The sequence below is a fragment of the Scyliorhinus torazame genome, chromosome 17 (genome assembly GCF_047496885.1).
Source record: "Scyliorhinus torazame isolate Kashiwa2021f chromosome 17, sScyTor2.1, whole genome shotgun sequence".
Lineage (NCBI taxonomy): Eukaryota > Metazoa > Chordata > Chondrichthyes > Carcharhiniformes > Scyliorhinidae > Scyliorhinus > Scyliorhinus torazame.
Window position 1 is genome coordinate 157,347,261 of NC_092723.1, and position 20,325 is coordinate 157,367,585.

General features: G+C 48.9%; 1 protein-coding gene across 4 annotated transcripts in view; it reads left to right on the forward strand.

The window, feature by feature from the left end:
- tbc1d24 (TBC1 domain family, member 24) overlaps positions 1-19,712 on the forward strand; it is a 95,478-nt gene extending 75,766 nt beyond the window's left edge. For all 4 annotated transcript variants that reach the window (XM_072481391.1, XM_072481390.1, XM_072481392.1 and 1 more), the window contains 2 exons: positions 11,336-11,600; positions 15,023-19,712. In XM_072481391.1, the coding sequence (XP_072337492.1) occupies positions 11,336-11,600; positions 15,023-15,177 (420 nt within the window). In that variant the 3' untranslated portion in view covers positions 15,178-19,712. The remainder of the gene's footprint in view (positions 1-11,335; positions 11,601-15,022) is intronic.
- Positions 19,713-20,325: the final 613 nt, after the last annotated feature.

Sequence of the window (20,325 nt, forward strand, 5' to 3'; positions counted from 1 at the left end):
AAAAGAGATTTACCAGGATGTTGGCTGGTATGGAGGGCATTAGCTATGAGGAGCGGTTGAATAAACTCGGTTTGTTCTCACTGGAATGAAGGAGGTTGAGGGGCGACCTGATAGAGGTCTACAAAATTATGAGGGGCATAGACAGAGTGGATAGTCAGAGGCTTTTCCCCGGGGTAGAGGGGTCAATTACTAGGGGGCCTAGGTTTAAGGTGAGAGGGGCAAGGTTTAGAGTAGATGTACGAGACAAGTTTTTTTACGCAGAGGGTAGTGGGTGCCTGGAACTCGCTACCGGAGGAGGTGGTGGAAGCAGGGACGATAGTGACATTTAAGGGGCATTTTGACAAATACATGAATAGGATGGAAATAGAGGGATACGGACCCAGGAAGTGTAGAAGATTGTAGTTTAGTCGGGCAGCATGGTCGGCACGGGCTTGGAGGGCCGAAGGGCCTGTTCCTGTGCTGTACATTTCTTTGTTCTTTGTTCGACCCAGCTCCGCACCTTCTCCACATTCGCCGCCCAGTAGTAGTACAACAGGTTCGGGAGACCCAAGCCCCCTGCCTGCCTTCCCCTCTGTAGCAGCACTTTCTCACTCTGGCCACCTTCCCTCCCCAGATGAATGAGGTAATCCTTCCCTCAATCTCCCTGAAAAAAGACTTTGGCAGGAAAATGGGTAGGCATTGACAAATAAACAGGAATCGCGGCAACACATTCATTTTAACCGCCTGTACCCGACCCGCCAGTGACAGAGGAAGGCCGTCCTACCTTGCCAGATCGGCTTTCACTCTCCCCACCAAACTAGTGATGTTGTACCTGCGAAGCCTCCCCCACTCCCGGGCAACCTGCACCCCCAGATACCTAAAATGAGTCCCTGCTCTACGGAATGGCAGCCCCCCCACCCCTGCCGCCCCCACCCCGGCCGAGACACCACAAAATACTCACTCTTGTCCAGGTTCAGCTTGTACCCTGAGAAAGACCCAAATACCTGCAGTAGCTCCAGTATTCCTCCTATTGACGCACTCGGTTCCGACACATACAACAGCAAGACGCAAGACGTCGGCATATAAGGACACCCTATGCTCTATCTCTCTCCCCCCCCCCCCCGCACTATTCCTTTCCATGCTCCTGAACTTCTCAATGCGATGGCCAACGGCTGAATCACAAGTGCAAACAGCAGGGGGACATAGGACATTCCTGTCTCGTCCCACGGTGGAGAGAAAAGTATCTCGAACTGATATTATTTGTGCAGACACTCACCTTCGGCTCCTTATTTAATAGCTTTACCCAGTTCACAAACCTTGGTCCAATCCCAAACCGCTCCAGCACTGCCATCAGGTACCCCCATTCTACCCGATCAATCGCCTTCTCGGCGTCTAATGCCACAACTACCTCGGTTTCCTTCCCTTCCACCGGTGTCATAACGACGTTCAAAACCCTCCTAATGTTCAAAAACAGCTGCCTCCCTTTCATGAACCCCGTCTGATCCTCCCCTATCACCTTCGGGAGGCCCTCCTCCAGCCTACCCGCCAGTACCTTCGCCAACACTTGAATGCGTCCACATTCAGAAGTGATATGGGCCGGTACGACCCACACTCCGTCAGATCCTTATCTTTTTTTAGCAACAGTGAAATCGATGCCTGCCCCAAGGTTTGCGGCAACACCCCCTTCCCTATCGCCTCCTCAAACATCCCCACCATCAGGGGTGCCAACCTATCCTTATATTTTTTATAATATTCCACCGGAAACCCATCCGGCCCTGCCACCTTCCCCAACTGCATCTGCCCAATCGCATCCTTTATCTCCTGCTCCACTATTGCTCCTTCTAATGTAGCCCTGTCCCCCTCCCCTAGCCTCGGGTACTCCAACCCATCTAGAAATTCCTGCATCTCATGGTCTCCTCCGGGGGGGCTCTGACTTGTACAACCTCTCATAAAACTCCTCAAAAACCTTGTTAATCAGCACTGGAACCACCACCAACTTCCCTGCCCTATCCTTCACCTGAAGAATTTCCCTTGCCGCTGCCTCCCTCCGGAGCTGACCTGCTAACATACTGCACCCTTGCTCGTCTCAGTTCATAAACTTCATAAACTGCACCCCTTGCTCATCTCAGTTGGCGCACCGCCTTCCTTGTGGACAGTCGGTCGAAGCTCGCCTGTAGTTCCTTCCTCTTTTACAGCTTCGCCGGGTCCCCATCCTCTGCATACCTCCTATCTACCTCCAACATCTCATCTATTACCCTCTGCCGCTCCAACCTCTCCTCTTTGTCCACCCTGACCTTAAACAAAATTACCTCACCCCTCACCACCGCCTTTAGAGCCTCCCAGACAACTGCCTTCGACAACTCACCCGTACAATTGAAACCTACATATTCCTTAATTACCTTTTCGACTTCCGGTTGCGGTGATGCCTTGCTAGCCGCACGTTTCGGCGGCTCCTGCTCCGACGGACCTTTGGGCTCTTTTAAGAGCCCCAACGGGAAATTTTGGGGCGACGCAACCCGGTGTGGGGTGAGTGAGAAGGGAGTCGTCCCCCGTCCCCCCCACGAAGGAGGAAAATACCGGCGGCGGCGGCTGCAGCACGAGGAATCGTCGACCAAAGAGACAGAAAGGGAGAAGCACAAGATGGCGGCGGAGAAAGCGCAGGCGACATGGGGGCCCGAGCAGGACGAATTTTTGAGACGGTGCGTGGAGCTACTAAAGAGGGAGGTGCTGACCCCGTTGCTACAGGCAATTGAGGGGCTCAAGGAGACATTAAAGACCCAGGAGACAGAGCTCCGCGTGGTGGAGCAGAAGGTGACAGATATTGAGGACGAGATCCTGGGCCTGGCGGTTAAGACACAGACGCACGAGGCACAGACGCACGAGGCACTTCATAAAAAGTGTACTGAAAGGATCGAAGCCCTAGAAAATGGAGCGCGAAGGAAGAACCTTCGGATACTGGGTCTCCCTGAGGGTGTGGAAGGAGTGGACTGTGGAGCGTATGCAAGTACGATGCTGAGCTCACTGATGGGTGCTGGGGCCCCTTGGAGGTGGAGTGGGCACATCGGATCCCGGCGAGAAGACCAAAAGCGGGAGAACCACCCAGGGCGATAATCGTGCGATTTCACCGCCCTAAGGATAGAGAAGAGGTCCTGAGATGGGCTAAAAATGTGCGGAGTAGCAGATGGGAGAATGCTGTGGTATGGGTGTACCAGGATTGGAGTGCGGAGGTGGCGAGAAGGAGGGCGAGTTTTAACCGAGCCAAGGAGGTGTTGCATAAAAAGGTGAAGTTCAGGATGCTGCAGCCGGCAAGACTATGGGTCAGGTATCAGGAGAGACACCATTATTTCGAGACGGCGGAGGAAGCATGGACCTTTATTAAAGAGAAATTGGATCGGAACTGAGGGACTGATACTGCAGGAAATGTTATTGTTAATGTTATGGTTGATGTTAATAGAGAAGTAAATTGGGAAGGGGGGAGACATTGGGAAATGTGGGCGCCGGTGAGGGGGGAAAGACGGGACATAGGCGGAGAATGAGGAATGGGAGTGGGAGGGGAAAGGGAGCTGCGCCACAAGAGGCGGGTCAGATAAAGGGATGTTCCCGCGCCAGAAAGATAATGGCGGGAAGACAGGCGCAAGGCGGATGGGAGTTCCCCACACGGGGGGTCGAGGAGTGAGCAGGAGTAGCCAGGGTCAGTTGAAGTCAGCTGACTTACGGAAGTAATATGGGGGGAGCAATCACGCTAGAAAGAGATCTAGCGGGGGGGGACAACTGGGTTGCTGCTGCGGAAATCCAAAAGGAAATGGCTAAACAGTGGGTGCACGGGGATGGCATGCGACGCTGGGGGAGCGAGTGGGAGCGCGGAGGCGGGATATGGGACTGGCCTAGAGAAGGTAATGGCTAGTCGACACGGGAGGGGGGCAGGTAGCCCCCTAGTGAGGCTGATCACGTGGAACGTGAGAGACCTGAATGGACCGATAAAAAGGGCCCGAGTGCTCGTGCATTTGAAAGGACTAAGGGCAGACGTGGTTATGCTCCAAGAGACGCACCTAAAGGTGGCGGACCAAGTTAGGTTAAGGAAAGGATGGGTGGGACAGGTGTTCCACTCAGGACTAGACGCAAAGAACAGAGGGGTGGCCATATTGGTGGGGAAACGGGTAGCATTTGAAGCAAAGAACATCGTAGCAGATAGCGGAGGTAGATATGTAATGGTGAGTGGCAGGCTGGAGGGAATGGAGGTCGTGTTGGTTAATGTATATGCCCCGAACTGGGACGATACGGGATTTATGAGACGGATGCTGGGGCGTATACCGGACCTGGAGGTAGGAAACTTGATTTTAGGAGGGGACTTTAATACTGTGCTGGACCCGGGGCTAGATAGATCCAGCTCAAAGATCGGAAGAAGGCCGGCAGCGGCCAAGGTGCTTAAGGGGTTTATGGACCAAATTGGGGGAGTGGATCCATGGCGATTTCTTAGACCTAGGGCTAGGGAGTTCTCCTTCTTCTCCCATGTCCATAAAGTGTACTCCCGGATAGATTTTTTTTGTTTTGGGAAGGTCGTTGATCCCTAGGGTGGAAGAAGCTGAGTATTCAGCTATAGCGGTTTCGGACCATGCCCCACATTGGGTGGACCTGGAATTAGGAGAGGAAAGGGAGCAGAGAGCACTCTGGCGATTAGATGTGGGATTGATGGCGGATGAGGGAGTGTGTGTAAGAGTGCGGGGGTGTATCGAGAGATACCTGGAGGTCAATGACGATGGCGAGGTCCTTGTGGGAGTGGTATGGGAAGCACTAAAAGCGGTGGTCAGAGGAGAGCTGATCTCCATTGGGGCCCACAAAAGGAAAACCGAGGCCAAGGAAAGGGAAAGATTACTGGGGGAGATTTTAAGGGTGGATAGGGAATTTACAGAGACCCCGGAGGAGGGACTGTACAGGGAGAGGAGACAACTCCAGACGGAGTTTGACCTTCTGACCACCAGAAAGGCGGAGGTGCTGTGGAGGAAGGCACAGGGGAGGAGGTATGAATATGGGGAAAAGGCTAGTGGCCTGCTGGCTCATCAATTGCGAAAGAGGACAGCAGCGAGGGAGATAGGAGGAATTAGAGACGAAAAGGGAGACACGGTGCGAAGAGCAGGAAAGATAAATGAGGTGTTCAAGACCTTTTATGAGGGACTGTATAGGTCTCAACCCCCAGAGGGAGAGGAGGGGATGCGACAGTTCCTGGATCAATTGAGGTTCCCGAGTGTGGAGGAGCAGGAGGTGGTAGGCTTGGGGGCACCGATTGGGGCAGACGAGGTTATTAAGGGACTGGGGAGCATGCAAGCAGGGAAGGCTCCGGGACCAGACGGGTTCCCGGTGGAATTTTACAGAAAATATGTGGACTTGTTGGCCCCGTTAATGGTGAGGACGTTCAATGAGGCCAGGGAAGGAGGGACTTTACCCCCGACAATGTCGGAGGCGACGATATCGCTAATTTTGAAGAGGGATAAAGATCCGTTGCAGTGCGGGTCCTATAGACCTATTTCATTATTGAACGTGGACGCCAAATTGCTGGCAAAGGTACTGGCATCGAGGATAGAGGACTGTGTCCCGGGGGTGGTGCACGAAGACCAGACAGGGTTCGTAAAAGGGAGACAACTGAATGTGAACGTGCGACGATGACTTAGGGGTGATGATGATGCCCCCAGTGGAGGGGGAGGCAGAGATAGTGGCGGCAATGGATGCAGAGAAGGCATTTGATAGGGTGGAGTGGGAGTATTTATGGGAAGTGTTAAGGAGGTTTGGGTTCGGGAACGGGTTTATTAGCTGGGTCAAACTTCTTTATGGGGCCCCAACGGCAAGTGTAGTTACGGGTCGACAAAGATCGGAGTATTTCCGACTATATAGGGGTACAAGACAGGGATGCCCACTGTCTCCATTGTTGTTCGCGTTGGCAATTGAACCTCTGGCCATGGCGTTGGGAGACTCCAGGAAATGGAGAGGGGTGATTAGAGGGGGAGAGGAACACTGAGTCTCGCTATACGCAGATGACCTATTGTTATATGTGTCGGACCCAGTGGGGGGGGGATGATAGAGGTTATGCGAATGTTGAGGGAGTTCGGGGATTTCTCGGGGTATAGGCTAAACATGGGGAAGAGTGAATTATTTGTGATACATCCAGGGGACCAGAGTAGAGAGATAGAAGGCCTGCCTCTAAGGAAAGTGGAAAGAAACTTCCGATACCTGGGGATTCAGATCGCTAGGAGCTGGGGAACCTTGCACAGACTTAATCTGACACGGCTGGTAGAACAAATGGAGGAGGACTTCAAGAGGTGGGACATGCAGCCTCTGTCGCTGGCGGGCAGGGTGCAGGCAATTAAGATGATGGTCCTCCCGAGGTTCTTATTTGTATTTCAATGTCTCCCTATACTAATCACTAAGACCTTTTTCAATAAAATAGACAGGAGCATCACGAGCTTCATGTGGGCAGGGAAAGTTCCGAGAGTAAGGAGGGGGTTCCTTCAGCGTAGCAGGGACAGAGGAGGATTGGCACTACCGAACTTGGGTGATTACTATTGGGCCGCCAATGTGGCAATGATACCTAAATTGTTGATGGAGGGTGAGGGAGCGGCGTGGAAAAGACTGGAGAGAAAGTCCTGTAAAGGGACGAGTTTAGAGGCGCTGGTGACGGCGCCGCTACCGTTCTCACCAAAAAAGTTTACCCCGAACCCGGTGGTGGCGGCAACATTGAATATCTGGGGACAGTGGAGGCGACAGAGAGGGGTGCGGGGAGCCCTGGTGGGGTCCCCAATCAGGAACAACCATAGGTTCGCCCCAGGAAGAATGGATGGAGGATTTCAGAGCTGGCACCAGTTGGGAATTAGGAGGGTGGGAGATTTATTTATAGATGGGACTTTTGCGAGCTTGGGAGCATTGGAGGAAAAGTATAAGTTGCCCCGGGGAAACTTCCTGAGATATATGCAGGTGAGGGCATTTACTAGACAACAGGTGAGGGAATTTCCGCTGCACCCGACACAGGGGACTCAGGACAGAGTGCTTTCAGGGGTGTGGGTCGGAGAGGGCAAGGTGTCAGAGATATACCGAGAGATGAGGGAAGAGGGGGAGGAGTCGGTGGGCGAACTAAAAGGAAAGTGGGAAGAGGAGCTAGGGGAGGAGATTGAGGAAAGTATGTGGGCTGATGCCCTAAGCAGGGTAAACTCCTCTTCCTCATGCGCCAGGCTTAGCCTGATTCAATTCAAGGTGCTACATCGAGCACACATAACGGGAGCAAGATTGAGCAGGTTCTTTGGAGTGGAGGACAAATGTGGGAGGTGTGGCGGAAGCCCGGCAAACCACGCACATATGTTTTGGGCGTGCCCGGCACTGGAGGGGTATTGGAAGGGAGTGACGGGAGCGATTTCGAAGGTGGTGAAGGCCCGGGTCAAACCAGGCTGGGGGCTAGCTCTATTTGGAGTTGCGGATGAGCCGGGAGTGCAGGAGGCGAAAGAGGCCGACGTTGTGGCCTTTGCGTCCCTAGTAGCCCGGCGTAGGATCCTACTTATGTGGAAGGAGGCGAAACCCCCCGGACTGGAGGCCTGGGTAAACTATATGGCGGGGTTCATTAAACTGGAGCAGATAAAGTTTGCCCTGAGAGGATCGGCTCAAGGGTTCACCAGGCGGTGGCAGCCATTTCTCGACTACCTAGGGGAACGTTAGAGGGAAGACAGATGACCAGCAGCAGCAACCCAGGGGGGAGGGCGGGGGGTTTAGTTTAGTTTATGTCAAACGATTATGGGGTTTAGTTATTTGTGTATTGTTAAAATTTCATTACTGTTACGTTTGCTTTGTAAAAGGGAAAAGATTGTTGTTTGGAAAAATTTTTCAATAAAATATATATATATTTTTTAATTACCTTTTCAATTTTCTCACAGAACATTTGGTTCCCCAAAAGCCCCACATCCAGTTTCCACTCCGATCTCTGCGCTACCCCCTTCTCTAGCACCATATCCACCCAATGTGGAGCGTGATCTGACACTGCAATTGCAGAGTATTCCGACCCCTTGACTCCAGCCAGCAAAGCCTTCCCCACCACAAAAAAGTCGATCCGCGAGTATACCTTCTGGACCGCTGGGAAAAACGAGTACTTCCGTTCCCTTGGGTGCAGGAACCTCCAGGGGTCCACCCCTCCCATTTCCACCATTAGCCCAGCCAGCGCCTTCGCTCCCCCCTGATGGGACCAGCGAGCGCGGCTGTGATCTGTCCAACCTTGGCTCCTGCACCAAGTTCCAGTCGTCTCCCCCCCCCCCACACACACACACAATCAGCTCATGTGTGTCCAAGTCGGGAATAGCCCCAAACACCTTCCTTGCGAATCCCACATCGTCCCAATTGAGACCGTATACACTTAACAGCCCCACTAATCTCCTCTCCAGCGCCCCTGCCACAATCACATATCTACCTCCCTGATCTGCCACCACCTTCTCCATCTGGAAGCGTACCCTTTTGCTGACCAACACCACTACCCCTTGAGCCCTTCCATCAAATTCGGAGTGAAACACTTGGCTAACCCAGCCCTTTTTAAGTCTCACCTGGTCCTTCACCCTCAAGTGAGTCTCCTGCAGCATTGCTACATCGGCTTTCAAACTTTTAAGATGTGCAAGCACCCTTGACCGGACCTCCTAGCCCTCTCACGTTCCACGTGACTATCCTTACTGGGGGGGTCTCTCACACCACCACCACCACCACCACCACCCTTATCCACCATCACCACCACCACCACCACCCTTATCCACCATCACCACACCACCGGGCCCTGCCCCATAAGCCTGACCCACCCCTGTCCATTGTTAACATCGAACCCCTTCACCCCCCCCTCCCAAGAACCCCCCTACAGAAACATCCCCCAACATCCATCCCTCCACACCCTCTTGCTCGCCTCGTAGGCCCATTGAAGCCTGCTATCCAGGCTCCAACGTCCGCAGCCCTCCTCTCACCTCACCTCCGTTCACTAACTGACTTTAGTTAGCTAGCGCGGCCCCCGCCAAGGCCTCTCGCCCCCTTCCACCCAGTCCCAGAGAAAGAAACACCAAAGCAAACCCAACAATCCAACCCCTACAATTCACTAACATAACATTTAACCGTCGCAACACAGAACGCCATTAACTTGAACTCTGTAACAATGCAAAGAGAAGTAAATTTCAATACAAATCAGTAAAAAGAAAGTTGTAACATTTGTACATTTACAAGCCGCTCAAACACAGTCCACAGTCTCTCTTCACGTCTGTCCCAAGCCTTCTGCCCTCACGAACACCTCAGCCGCCTCCGCTGTCTCAAAATAAAAGTCTTTGGCGTTATATGTTACTCTCAACTTCGCCGGGTACACCACACCAAATCGCACCCCCTTCTTGTACAAGCCGCCTTCACTCGCCCAAACGCCGCTTGTCTTTTTGCCAACTCCACCATCAAGTGCTGGTAGATCCGAACCGCAGTACCATCCCACAGCACCTCACGCTCCTGCTTCGCCCAGCTTAATACCTTCTTCATGCAAAACTTATGGAAGCAGATAATTACTGCCCTTGGCGGCTCGTTCACTTTGGGCTTCGGCCTTAATGACCGATGAGCTTGGTCTAGCTCGTACAGGATGGGGCTCTCACCCTCCCCCATCAGCTCCGCCAACTTCTTAGCGAAGTATTGCGTTGGCCTCGGGCCCTCTATCCCTTCGGGCAAGCCCACAATTCTCAAATTGTGCCACCTTGAGCGATTTTCCAAGTCTTCCAGCTTTGCTCGGAGTCCTCTGTTAACCTCCACCACCCTCTGCAGCTCGTCCCCCATCAAGGTGACCTGGTCACTGTGTCGTGACACGGCCTCCTCCACCTCCTTCATCTTCTCGCCCTGCTCTCTCACCTCGGCCGATGCCTTTGCCACCTCCACCCTCATCGGGCCGATTGCCTCCTCCACCAATGACCTCAACACGACCGCCGTCTCTTTCCTCAAAGCCTCCACGTGCCTCACAAACTGTTTTTCCAGCTCCACCGCCATCACCTCGGTCATCTTCTCCACCGTAAGTAGTGCGGCCGTGCCTTGCAGTTCGGCTTCCGCCATCCTGTCAACACTTTTGCTCGTCTTCTCTTTCGGCGGCGAACCCGCGTTTCCTCCTTTCTTCAATGCTGCTCTTCGCATCCTTTAGCGGCTTATTGTTTTTTATCTTCTTTCTTTTCTCCTCTCTCCCCCTTCACCCTCCTGTCCTTCATCAATTTGACATTCTTTTTTTGAAAAAAAAAGGGGGAGAGAAAAAAAAACTTTTACCAAACTTCCCTAAACATTCTTTCTTTCTTCTCTACATTCACCCTGAGCTCACCGGGACCAGGCTTCAACCTTCTTTCTTCTTCCTAGATGGGAGCCATCCGATGTGGAGCACCCTCCCTACATAGTGCCCTGGCCTCGGGCCTGCCGCCCCACCCTCCTCATAGCTCCGCCCCGGCTGCTCTGACCTCGACGCCGGGCCCAGCGCCTCAGCGCCCGACACCCGCGCGGGGTTCTTCGCCGGTTTTTAAACCGGCCCCGCTGGCTGCTCGTGACGGCCCCAAAGGCCGACAATAGTCGGGGGGTGCGTGAAGACTCGGGGGTTTTCCCTGAAATCGCGGCGGGAGCTCTTGTTGCTGCGGCCGCCCTGCTCGCCCACGCCACCGGAAGTCGTTCTGGCCTAATCTAATGAAGGGTGTTAAGACTTTGGCAATGCTTTTCTACAGGTGATCCACTGGCATCAGTTTTACATATCCCCTACTCTGCTGTAGAAAATAGAATTGAAGTTTAGTCCCAAAAAAAATCTTTCATTGATTAAGTTGCTTTCTACAAAATAATACTTTTGAAAAAGGAAGTACAGAAGGTAATGATAACATATTGCTGTATGGATTAGTATGGCATTGTTGTAGTTTTATCCAAGAGCAATACACAAAGGAATAGTTCTGGAATTTCTGTACATTGAAATAGTGCCTACAGTTCAAAATAATGCATTGGCTGTGAAGTGATTGGTGAGATCTTGAGGACATGTAAAGCTAAATAGCGTTTGTTCTTTAATTATGCAAAAAATCAACTCTCAATCAAATTTTTTGTCAAGCAAATTATTACAGTTAGTCTTTTCCTAGTCATCTATTAAAGTCATTCGAGAACTGGAGAAAAAACTGTTTGAATTTTTTTGAAACTCACCACAACTGTGGGTTCATATTGCCAGTCTTTTGAAGCTTTGCTCACGTGTATGTGGCAGGCTTGTGATGGCCCTGAGCCCTTTCCAAATATCCTATAGTCATGGCTAAATGCTGTTTATGCGATTGCCTCTCATACCTGAATTGTAAGCTATTTTTGTTTTTGTTATTTGTAGCTTCAGCCTGAAATGGAACGATATGAATGGGTTATCATTAAACATCCAGAGATGGAAGCTTCTAAAAGTCTTCTGGATGCTTGCCCAGAATCACCGCAGCAGCTTGGTATCTTGAATACAGAGTCCCCCCAGGAAGAGAGTTTGCTTACTTCATCTGAGGAACCCTCAGACAGATTATCACCCTTCCTTGCCACACGTCACTTCAACTTGACATCAAAAGCTACTTCGATGTTCATGGCTGGAAATGCAGAATCCATTATAGTTGGTGAGTAAAACCATGTATATACCAGAACACTGAGGATAACTCCTGTGCTCCATTTTTGACGTTGTAGCATGGGATCTTGAGAAAACAAATGGGGCCTCGGTTTAATATAAAATCCAAAAGGTAGCACCTCTGATAGTGCAGGTCTCTCTCAGTACTGCACTGGAGCGCCAGCCATGATTTTTGCACTCAAGCCCTTGGGGTGAGACTTGAACCAACAACCTTATGACTTTGAGGTGAGAATGGTATCAGCTGAACCACGCTTGACACCAGTGGAGAGATGAGGAAATTAGAATAAAGCCAATGACCTCTCACTTGATGCTGTCCCCCAAGGATATTTTTATGCAAAATATTGTCAGCAAACAGTATATCCTATTGGAGGTGGTAATTCTTACTAAGTGCATGAAATGACACCATATCTTTCTCTTGAATTCCCAGCCAATACCAAAAAAAACCTCTATTCATAGAGAAAGCAAGATGCCTGTTAGGTTTGACTTTGTAACATCCGGTGGAGGCCATGGTGTGAGTGGTCGCACATAGGGCAGCTCCTGCTTGAAGGCGTAGAAAAGAGCTCTTTTTATCCAAAATCGGGTGTAACCAACGGAAAAGTGTAACTGAAGGTCGGAGAAGTTCCCCCTGGGAGTGGCATGTCTGCTGGTTATCAAACCCGTCAGAAGGTGAAGGACCTGGCCAAGGAGTTGGAAGAGACCTGTGGTGCAGCAGCTAGTGGAAAGATGGCGGAGGGGGAAGGGTCAGTGCAAGTTAGAAAGTCCCAAATGGAGCAGTTGATAGCCTTCATCAAAGACGAATTCCACCAGCAGAGGAAGGAGATGCAGGAGGATCAATCAAAGACCATCGAAGGGGCTGTGGCACCCCTGAAGGGCTCGATAGAGGGGGTGGAAAAATGTCTGGAGGCTCAGGGGTCACAGATCGGATAGAGAGGGTGATCTCCGTGATAGAGTGGTAGCATTGGAGGCGGAGGTGGGGCTCTTAGGAGACCTTAGGAAGATATGGTGTCATTTCATGCACTTGGTAAGAATTACCATGGGGGCAGCACAGTGGCGCAGTGGGTTAGCCCTGCAGCCTCACGGTGCCGAGGTCAAAGGTTCGATCCTGGCTCTGGGTCACTGTCCGTGTGGAGTTTGCACATTCTCCCCGTGTTTGCATGGGTTTCGCCCCCGCAACCCAAAAGATGTGCAGGCTAGATGGATTGGCCACGCTAAATTGCACCTTAATTGGAAAAAATTAATTGCATACACTAAATTTATAAACAAAAAAGAATTACCACCTCCAATAGGACATACTGTTTGCTAACAATAGTTTGCATAAAAATATCCTTGGGGAACAGCATCAAGTGAGAGGTCACTGACTTTATTCTAATTTCTTCGGCCAGAGGGTGGTGAATCTGTGGAACTCTTTGCCGCAGAAGGCTGTGGAGGCCAAATCACTGAGTGTCTTTAAGACAGAGATAGATATGTTCTTGATTAATATGGGGATCATGGGTTATGGGGAGAAGGCAGGAGAATGGGGATGAAAATGTCTAACCCACACCAGCGGGACTGGCCAAGAACGGCTGGCCGCTCGGCCCATCGGAGCCCGGAGAATTGCCGGGGGTGGGGGCTGATGCAAACGGCCCCCGACCGGCGTGGCGTGAACCCCGTCCCCGCCCGAAAACAGGCGCCGGAGAATACGGCAGCCAGCGGCGGGGCGGGATTTGCACTGCCCCCCCGGGGATTCTCCGACCCGGCGGAGGGTCGGAGAATCCCACTGCACAAGTGTGTGGAGAAAGAGAAGATCTTGCAATGGGCCAGGGAGAAGTGGAACTGTGAATGGGAGGGAAACAGGTTTAAATATACCAGGACATTGGAGTTGAACTGGCAAAACGGTGTGTGGAGTTCAAAAGGGCCAAGGCAGTGTTGTATCGACGGCAGATCACGTTTGGAGTCCTCTACCCGGCAAAACTATGAAGGCCGGGAATATCATTTTGAGACACCAGAAACAGCCAATGACTTTATTAAGGAGCATAAACTGGGAGGGAACTGAATAATTTGGGGAGACAGAGGTGCTGGCACTCTGGAGTCATGGAGAATGCGGGTAGAGGGGAGGAGGGGGGCCTTTCCTCCAATGTGGAGGGATTTTCTTTTTTTTCAGTTGGGTTGACAAAGGGTAGCAGGGGCAAAAGGTTTGCGAGGGGACGGCTTTCTTTTTGCTTTTCTTTGGGGGAGGTGACCTGTGGTTTGAGATCCGCAGAGAGCCGCCTTCACAGAACAAAGAAGTGAGGGTGAGAGAGAGGTGGGGGGGTCAGTTGGAGGAACCTTTGGGCAGGAGTTGCCACACTGACAGGTAATGCTGGGGAAGAAAGCCGAGAGAGGTGGCCATGGCCTGAGGAGTTTAAAAGTGGAGGTGGTCTTTCTGCAGGAGACGCACCTCATCATGAAGGGCCAGGTTAGGCTAAGAAAGGGATGGATGGGTCAGGTTTTCCACTCGGGGCTTGATTCAAAGTCATGGGGAGCCATTTTGATGAGCAAGAAAATGGGGTTTGTGAGCATGAAGGAAGTGAGGGACCCGGGTGGGAAATATGTGACTGCGAATGGGGTATTAGAAGGGACGTCGGTGGTGTTGGTGAATGTGTATGCACAGATTTGGGACAATGTAGGTTTTATGAGAGGGTTGCTGGCAGTGATCCCGGACTTCGTCATGCACCAGTTGATTATGGGAGAAGATTTTAATTGTGTCCTGGAGCCGCGGTAGATAGATTGAGCCCCCGGTCAATGGGTAGGATACGAATGGCAAAGGGGCCGGGCAGGTTTATGGAAAAGATGAATATGGTGGGCCCATGTGAGAAGTGTGGGTGGGGAATAACAAATCATGCACATATGTTCTGAGGCTGCGAAAAGTTGAAGAGGTTCTAGACGGGAGTGCTTGCGGCGGTAGCAAGGATAGTGGGGGAGGAGGTTGAGCCGGACCCTTTGGTGGCGATATTTGGGATATTGGAGAGGCTGGAGCTGATGGAGGGAGGAAGGCCGACATTGTGGCCTTCGCCTCTCTGATTGCCCAGCGAAGAATTCTGTTGGAGTGGCGGTCAGCAACGCCACGGAGGGTGGCAGCTTGGCTGGGGGATTTATATGACTTTCTCCGGCTGGAAAAGATCAAGTACGAATTAAGGGGTTCAGCAGAGGACTTTGAGGCAAGGTGGGGAATGTTTGCGGCTGTGTTTGAGGAGCTGTTCTTGCGGGGGAGGGGGGGTGAAAAAGGGAAACATTTGTAAAAACTGTATAGTTGTGTGATGGGGAGTTTGCTCCCTGAATTATTTGTTTTGTAACCTTTTATGTAACTTTGGAATAAAATATATATTTTTTAAAAGTGTGGCTTTGTAAATTTGTAAGTAAAGCATAACCAAGGTGTTGCTGTTACCTTTCCATCAGGTGGTGGCAGTTGCCCAGCATTGTACATCGATGGGAACCTGAACCACGGCACAACAGGACGCTCCAGCACCTTTGATAATCTTCCTCTGTGCTCAGAAACTTTCCAGATTACTGTACTGGAAGTGTGGAGCTTCCAGGATGTCATGCCCAATTGAAGATGTTGTTTTGTCTCAAGGTCTCTCTCCAATGACACTATTCCCTTTTGGTCACGTTCTGGTGCCTGCCCAGTGAACTGGATGGCTGCGAAGGTGGGACTCCTTGTTTCTCTTAAAACAGTATTATTTTTACCACCAGGGAATAAGGAAATTAAATGATCCTTAGAGAGGAAGCAGCAACCAGATCTGCTGTGATTACATTATGTTTGTGGAAGTTCCATCAATCATGAACTTAGCTGTAACGAATATTTCAACCATGCGGATCTCACACTCCTCAGACAGGATGCTATATTGTGCTAGGAAGTAGCCTAGTATTTCAGTTATTACTGAGAACTAGTCTGTGTTTCTAATTCCCTTTTTATAATAATTCATGCTACAGTGAAAAATGAGGTTCCCTTGTGACTACATACTATCAGATTATAACACCTAGCTTTGGCACTGATGATCCCAAAGACTGTTTCAGTGAAGTCTACATTGTAGTGAAGACAAAGCTTAGTTCTTATAGTTGGAATAATGCTGCTTTTGGAGGGAACTGACTGACTGACAAAAGGAGATTCATTTATGAAGCGTTGAGAAGAGTCTTGTCTTAATCTAATTGGCTTAGCACTGTGTATAGACTGTTTACACAGCTCCCAGAGACTGTCTTGTTTCAAATATTTCGGTATTGCTTTATGTTGCTCATTTCAAACAAAAATGAAATTGGCATAACAGACCACTCACCTTTCCATCAAAGCCTGTTTCTTCTTTCAGGCATAGACTCTCTGAGGAGCAAAGCAGTTTGACAGACCTTCCCATGCTTCAAATTGAACCTGTTCTCTCTCTACACCACAGTAAGAAGTCTTACAACACCAGGTTAAAGTCCAACAGGTTTGTTTCAAACACTAGCTTTCGGAGCATTGCTCCTTCCTCAGGTGAATGCAGTGCTCCGAAAGCTAGTGTTTGAAACAAACCTGTTGGACTTTAACCTGGTGTTGTAAGACTTCTTACTGTGCTCACCCCAGTCCAACGCCGGCATCTCCATATCATGGCTCTCTACACCAGTTATGCCCTCTGTCAGCCTGGTCAACTTCCAAATTGCAGTTAGATTCAGAAATTCCGTTTTAAGGAGCCAAGCGTCAATCCGGCCAATTTTAGCTGTTGGCCAAGCTGGGATCAGCTAATCTATCACTGGCTGGGAAATGAAGCTAGTATCTCTGGCCTGTGTGGCGACTCAGGAACCAGGCATTGCATATCTTTAACATCATTTAAAAAATGCTAAATATAGTGGAATTGCAGAAGTGTGCACAACAATCAAGAATTTCCTTTTGCAGTATTCTAGAAATATGTAATTTTTTTTAAAGTATCAAATGTAGTCTTCAGTGTTAATACTAAATTCTTGAGAGCAGCTGCTTGTTTGTTTACATGCAATAGGCACAGTGTATCCTTGCATCCTATGCCTCCATATCTCGACCATGAAAGGTCTACGATAGTTTGGAAACTTGCTGCACCCAGGACGGGTAGAACAAAGTGTAAGCTGCACTTTCAAGCGGGTATAAATCTTTTATTGCACTTGGGATACTAAATGTTCTTGGTGCACAGATATACTTTCAGCTAACTTCTTGCTAACTTCTTGTAGGAGATATTATGAGGTTTACTGATTTTTTGAAAGACATCAATACAGGGTGAAGTTTACATGTATAAATTGCATTTTCTCTTTACAGTTTAAGAATCCCATTGCCCTACCCCAGCCCTGCCAATTCTAGAAAATGAATTGAAATGTCAGTTAGAAACCACTGGCCATGAATTTATTGTTTAAGGATATTGCGCTCGTGGGAAATTATCTTGTCCACTAAGAATTAGCCTGTTTACAATAAACTGACCCCAGTAAAGCATTGGGGGAATGTTCTCCATACATTCTCACACATGTATATGCTAATATTGATGGTGTGATTTCAGAACCAGGTGTTTTCATCTCTCCTACTGGCGAATGATTTATTTATGGTATCTCGTAGAGCTCATTATCAGATTACAGGTCTTGCAAAACTGATCCATGGAGCTCACTGGGCACCATAATTTTGGGACAAAAAATTGGATATCCAGCTCCAGCGTGTCTTCAAAATTGACCCTTCACTGTCAACTGTATGCTGGGAAATAGTCAAGATCAAACCTAAATTAAAATAACCTCAAAAATAGGGATGCAGTGACTAAACATGTACCGACTGGACACCGTCAAATGGTCATGAAAAGCAATGCAAGTGATAAATGATTGAGGCTTCATTATGGACTGACTCACACTTCAGTAGATGGAGTAACATAACTCGGATCCAGTGGATAGAATGGCAGCTTGTTATGGTAGGGAATGTCCTGATCTCAACACAACCATTGGTCTCGTGGCGCTTAGGGCCCCCACTGCAGAAACTGCTGTTCCTATTCACAGTGTTAAACCAAAGGTCCCCATTGCCAGCTTATTTTTGTGGGAGAAGAGTTTCACTTTGGGTGATCTGAAATTTATGGAGTATTAGGTTCATATTTTACCTTCTAGATTGCAAATGGTTTTTTTTTGCTCAGGGTTTTATGTTGAGCAATGAAATAATTACAAAATCTCAAGTTAAGCTTCAGGGCTTTAGCATAGTTGATGCCTACCTTAGGAAAGGGTTCATTCGTATAAGTGTGCAATATTTTTAAGATCAATGAACCATATGTTTAGAAACTTAATATAAGGAAGCTGAAACCATGCGTTGGTTTGGAATATTTGATATGTATAAGTGTCCAAGCCACTCGGCTGCCAGCAGAATGGCAGAAGTGAGAGCATAGCATGGTGTCTGGGGAAAATGGGGATAACAGTTGGTTCACTTTTACTATCAAGCCATTGTGAGTATCTGAAACTGTGATGTGCAATGTAACTTTGAGTTTGTGGTTGGGTAGCACGGTGGCACAGTGGTTAGCATTGCTGCCTACGGCGCTGAGGACCCGGGTTCAAATCCCGGCCCTGGGTCACTGTCCGTGTGGAGTTTGCACGTTCTCCCCATGTCTGCTTGGGTTTCACCCCCATAACCCAAAGATGTGCAGGGTAGGTGGATTGGCCACGCTAAATTGCCCCTTAATTGGAAAAAATAATTGGGTACTCTAAATTTAAAAAATAATTAAAAAAAAAAAAAAAAAAAAAAAAGTTTGTGGTTCATTCTGATTTAGTACTATTGTGAAAGTAGTCTCTTAGGTCGAGAAAAGTGCATTGTATTGTGTAGATGCCGCATGTAATGCCAGATTCATGTTGTATTATGTGAAAACCATTTAATTTGTTGTAAGATGGTGACCAAAAGTTTAGATTTATATTGAGAGGCACTGAAACCTTTCGCTATCAGAAGTGCTGTCAGGTTATTGCAAGTCTGATAACTCTTGCCACATGGGACATGTGCTATTGATACTATGGAATATTAACATGCCTTTCCCTTTGGGCTCCTGATGGGAAATGTCCTAAGCTCCCTTCAAAGTGCAACAGTGCCAACCTGGTTCATCTGTTACTGGAGTATGGCAATAACATCATGGCATCAACTGTTGATGGACACACCATGCTAAAGCTTACTGTGCCAACGCAAGGGAACCAGGTGTGGAGCAGTGGGTAGAGGAGTCCCCTTCACCAACTGGTGGAATAGCTCATGCTGGTCACCTCTGGGTGGCCCACACTCCCAAGTGCAAGTAAAACTGGCTGCCCCAGTCAACTACAGAAACGAAAAAGTCCAGCGAGAAATGGTTTCTATCTTTGTTTATTTTGAAAGAATGTGGCTGAACTATATCTTTAATCTACATGTGCTTATTGTGAATGTCCCGTATATATTTAAAATCAAGTGTATGTTTTTGTTCTCCTTAATTGTTTGTTGATCTGTGTTCTGATTCAAAGTGTAAGTGCTATGTGTGGTGATGGAGTAAAATTGCTTCCTGATGCTTGTGTTGTGGTATGCAAAACGCTATAATGTCACAATTGGGCTTTATTCGGATGCCATTGCAGCTGGGCTGGAAGCAATCTTGTGGCAAGGTGACCTGCAGCAATCTTCAAAAGTGTCATTGACAAGCTGATTTACAAGCTGAAATGAAATGCATATCCGGTATCCTGTTTACATTGCATCACTGTGTGGGTGGATGGAGTGCCTCTTCAATTTATCAGATCCTCAGAATCTTGACTGTGTGCACATACTTAGCAATGGCAGCAAGCATTGGGAGACACCCTGTTCCCAGGTGACAGCATGAGCAGGGAGGCAACGAAGAGTTTGCCAGAGGCTGATAAAGGCATCTTGGGCCACAGCACTGCCAGGTCAAGGCAGTTTCAAACTCATCTTCAGGAAATTTGTCAAATGTCAGATTTGTGTATATCAACTTGAATATAATTACTAATATCTGTGCTCTGCTGAGGAAACCCATTAATGTACCTGACCAATTAATGTCATGAGCCCCAATACAAATGACTTGTGTGTAGAATAGGTTACGTATTTAAAAAAGCAAACCTGTTGTACACCATTGATGAATTTGACTGCAATAAAGTGCACACAATTTGAAATTGACTATGACAAAGTGATTTGAGTATTAACTTTTGCAGTCTGCCTCCTTCTGTGACACCAATGTTTTGTGTTGTGAATGGATACATTTGCTTGGACATGCAGCTGAAAACTGAACACTTGCCCGTAAAATTCTAGCTCTGGGGTGGCACAGTGGTTAGCACTGCTGCCTCATGCCACCGAGGACCCTGGTTCGATCACGGCCTTGGGTCATTGTCCATGTGGAATTTGCACATTCCCCCTGTGCTTGTGTGGGTCTCACCCCCACAAGCCACATATGTGCAGGGTAGGTAGATGGATTGGCCACGCTAAATTGCCCCTTAATTGGAAAAACACATTTTAAACTTAAAATTCTATCTTCGGAAGTGACCCCACATTTGGTGTGGGTGAATGTCGTGAAACAGGGTTTAGTCTTGAAGTGCTTTCCTGCAGAAGTGTATCCAGTATTGTGAGGGGTGTGGTATGGAAATGCTGTCCAGCACTGGCAGAGGTCCTTGTATGATGTTTCTACTCAACCGGTTCCATCCTGAGACTCTGCAGCACCACCTAGTGGATATTTATTATTACAAGCACTTCTTTTTTTTTTTAAATTTAGAATACCCAATTATTTTTTTCCCAA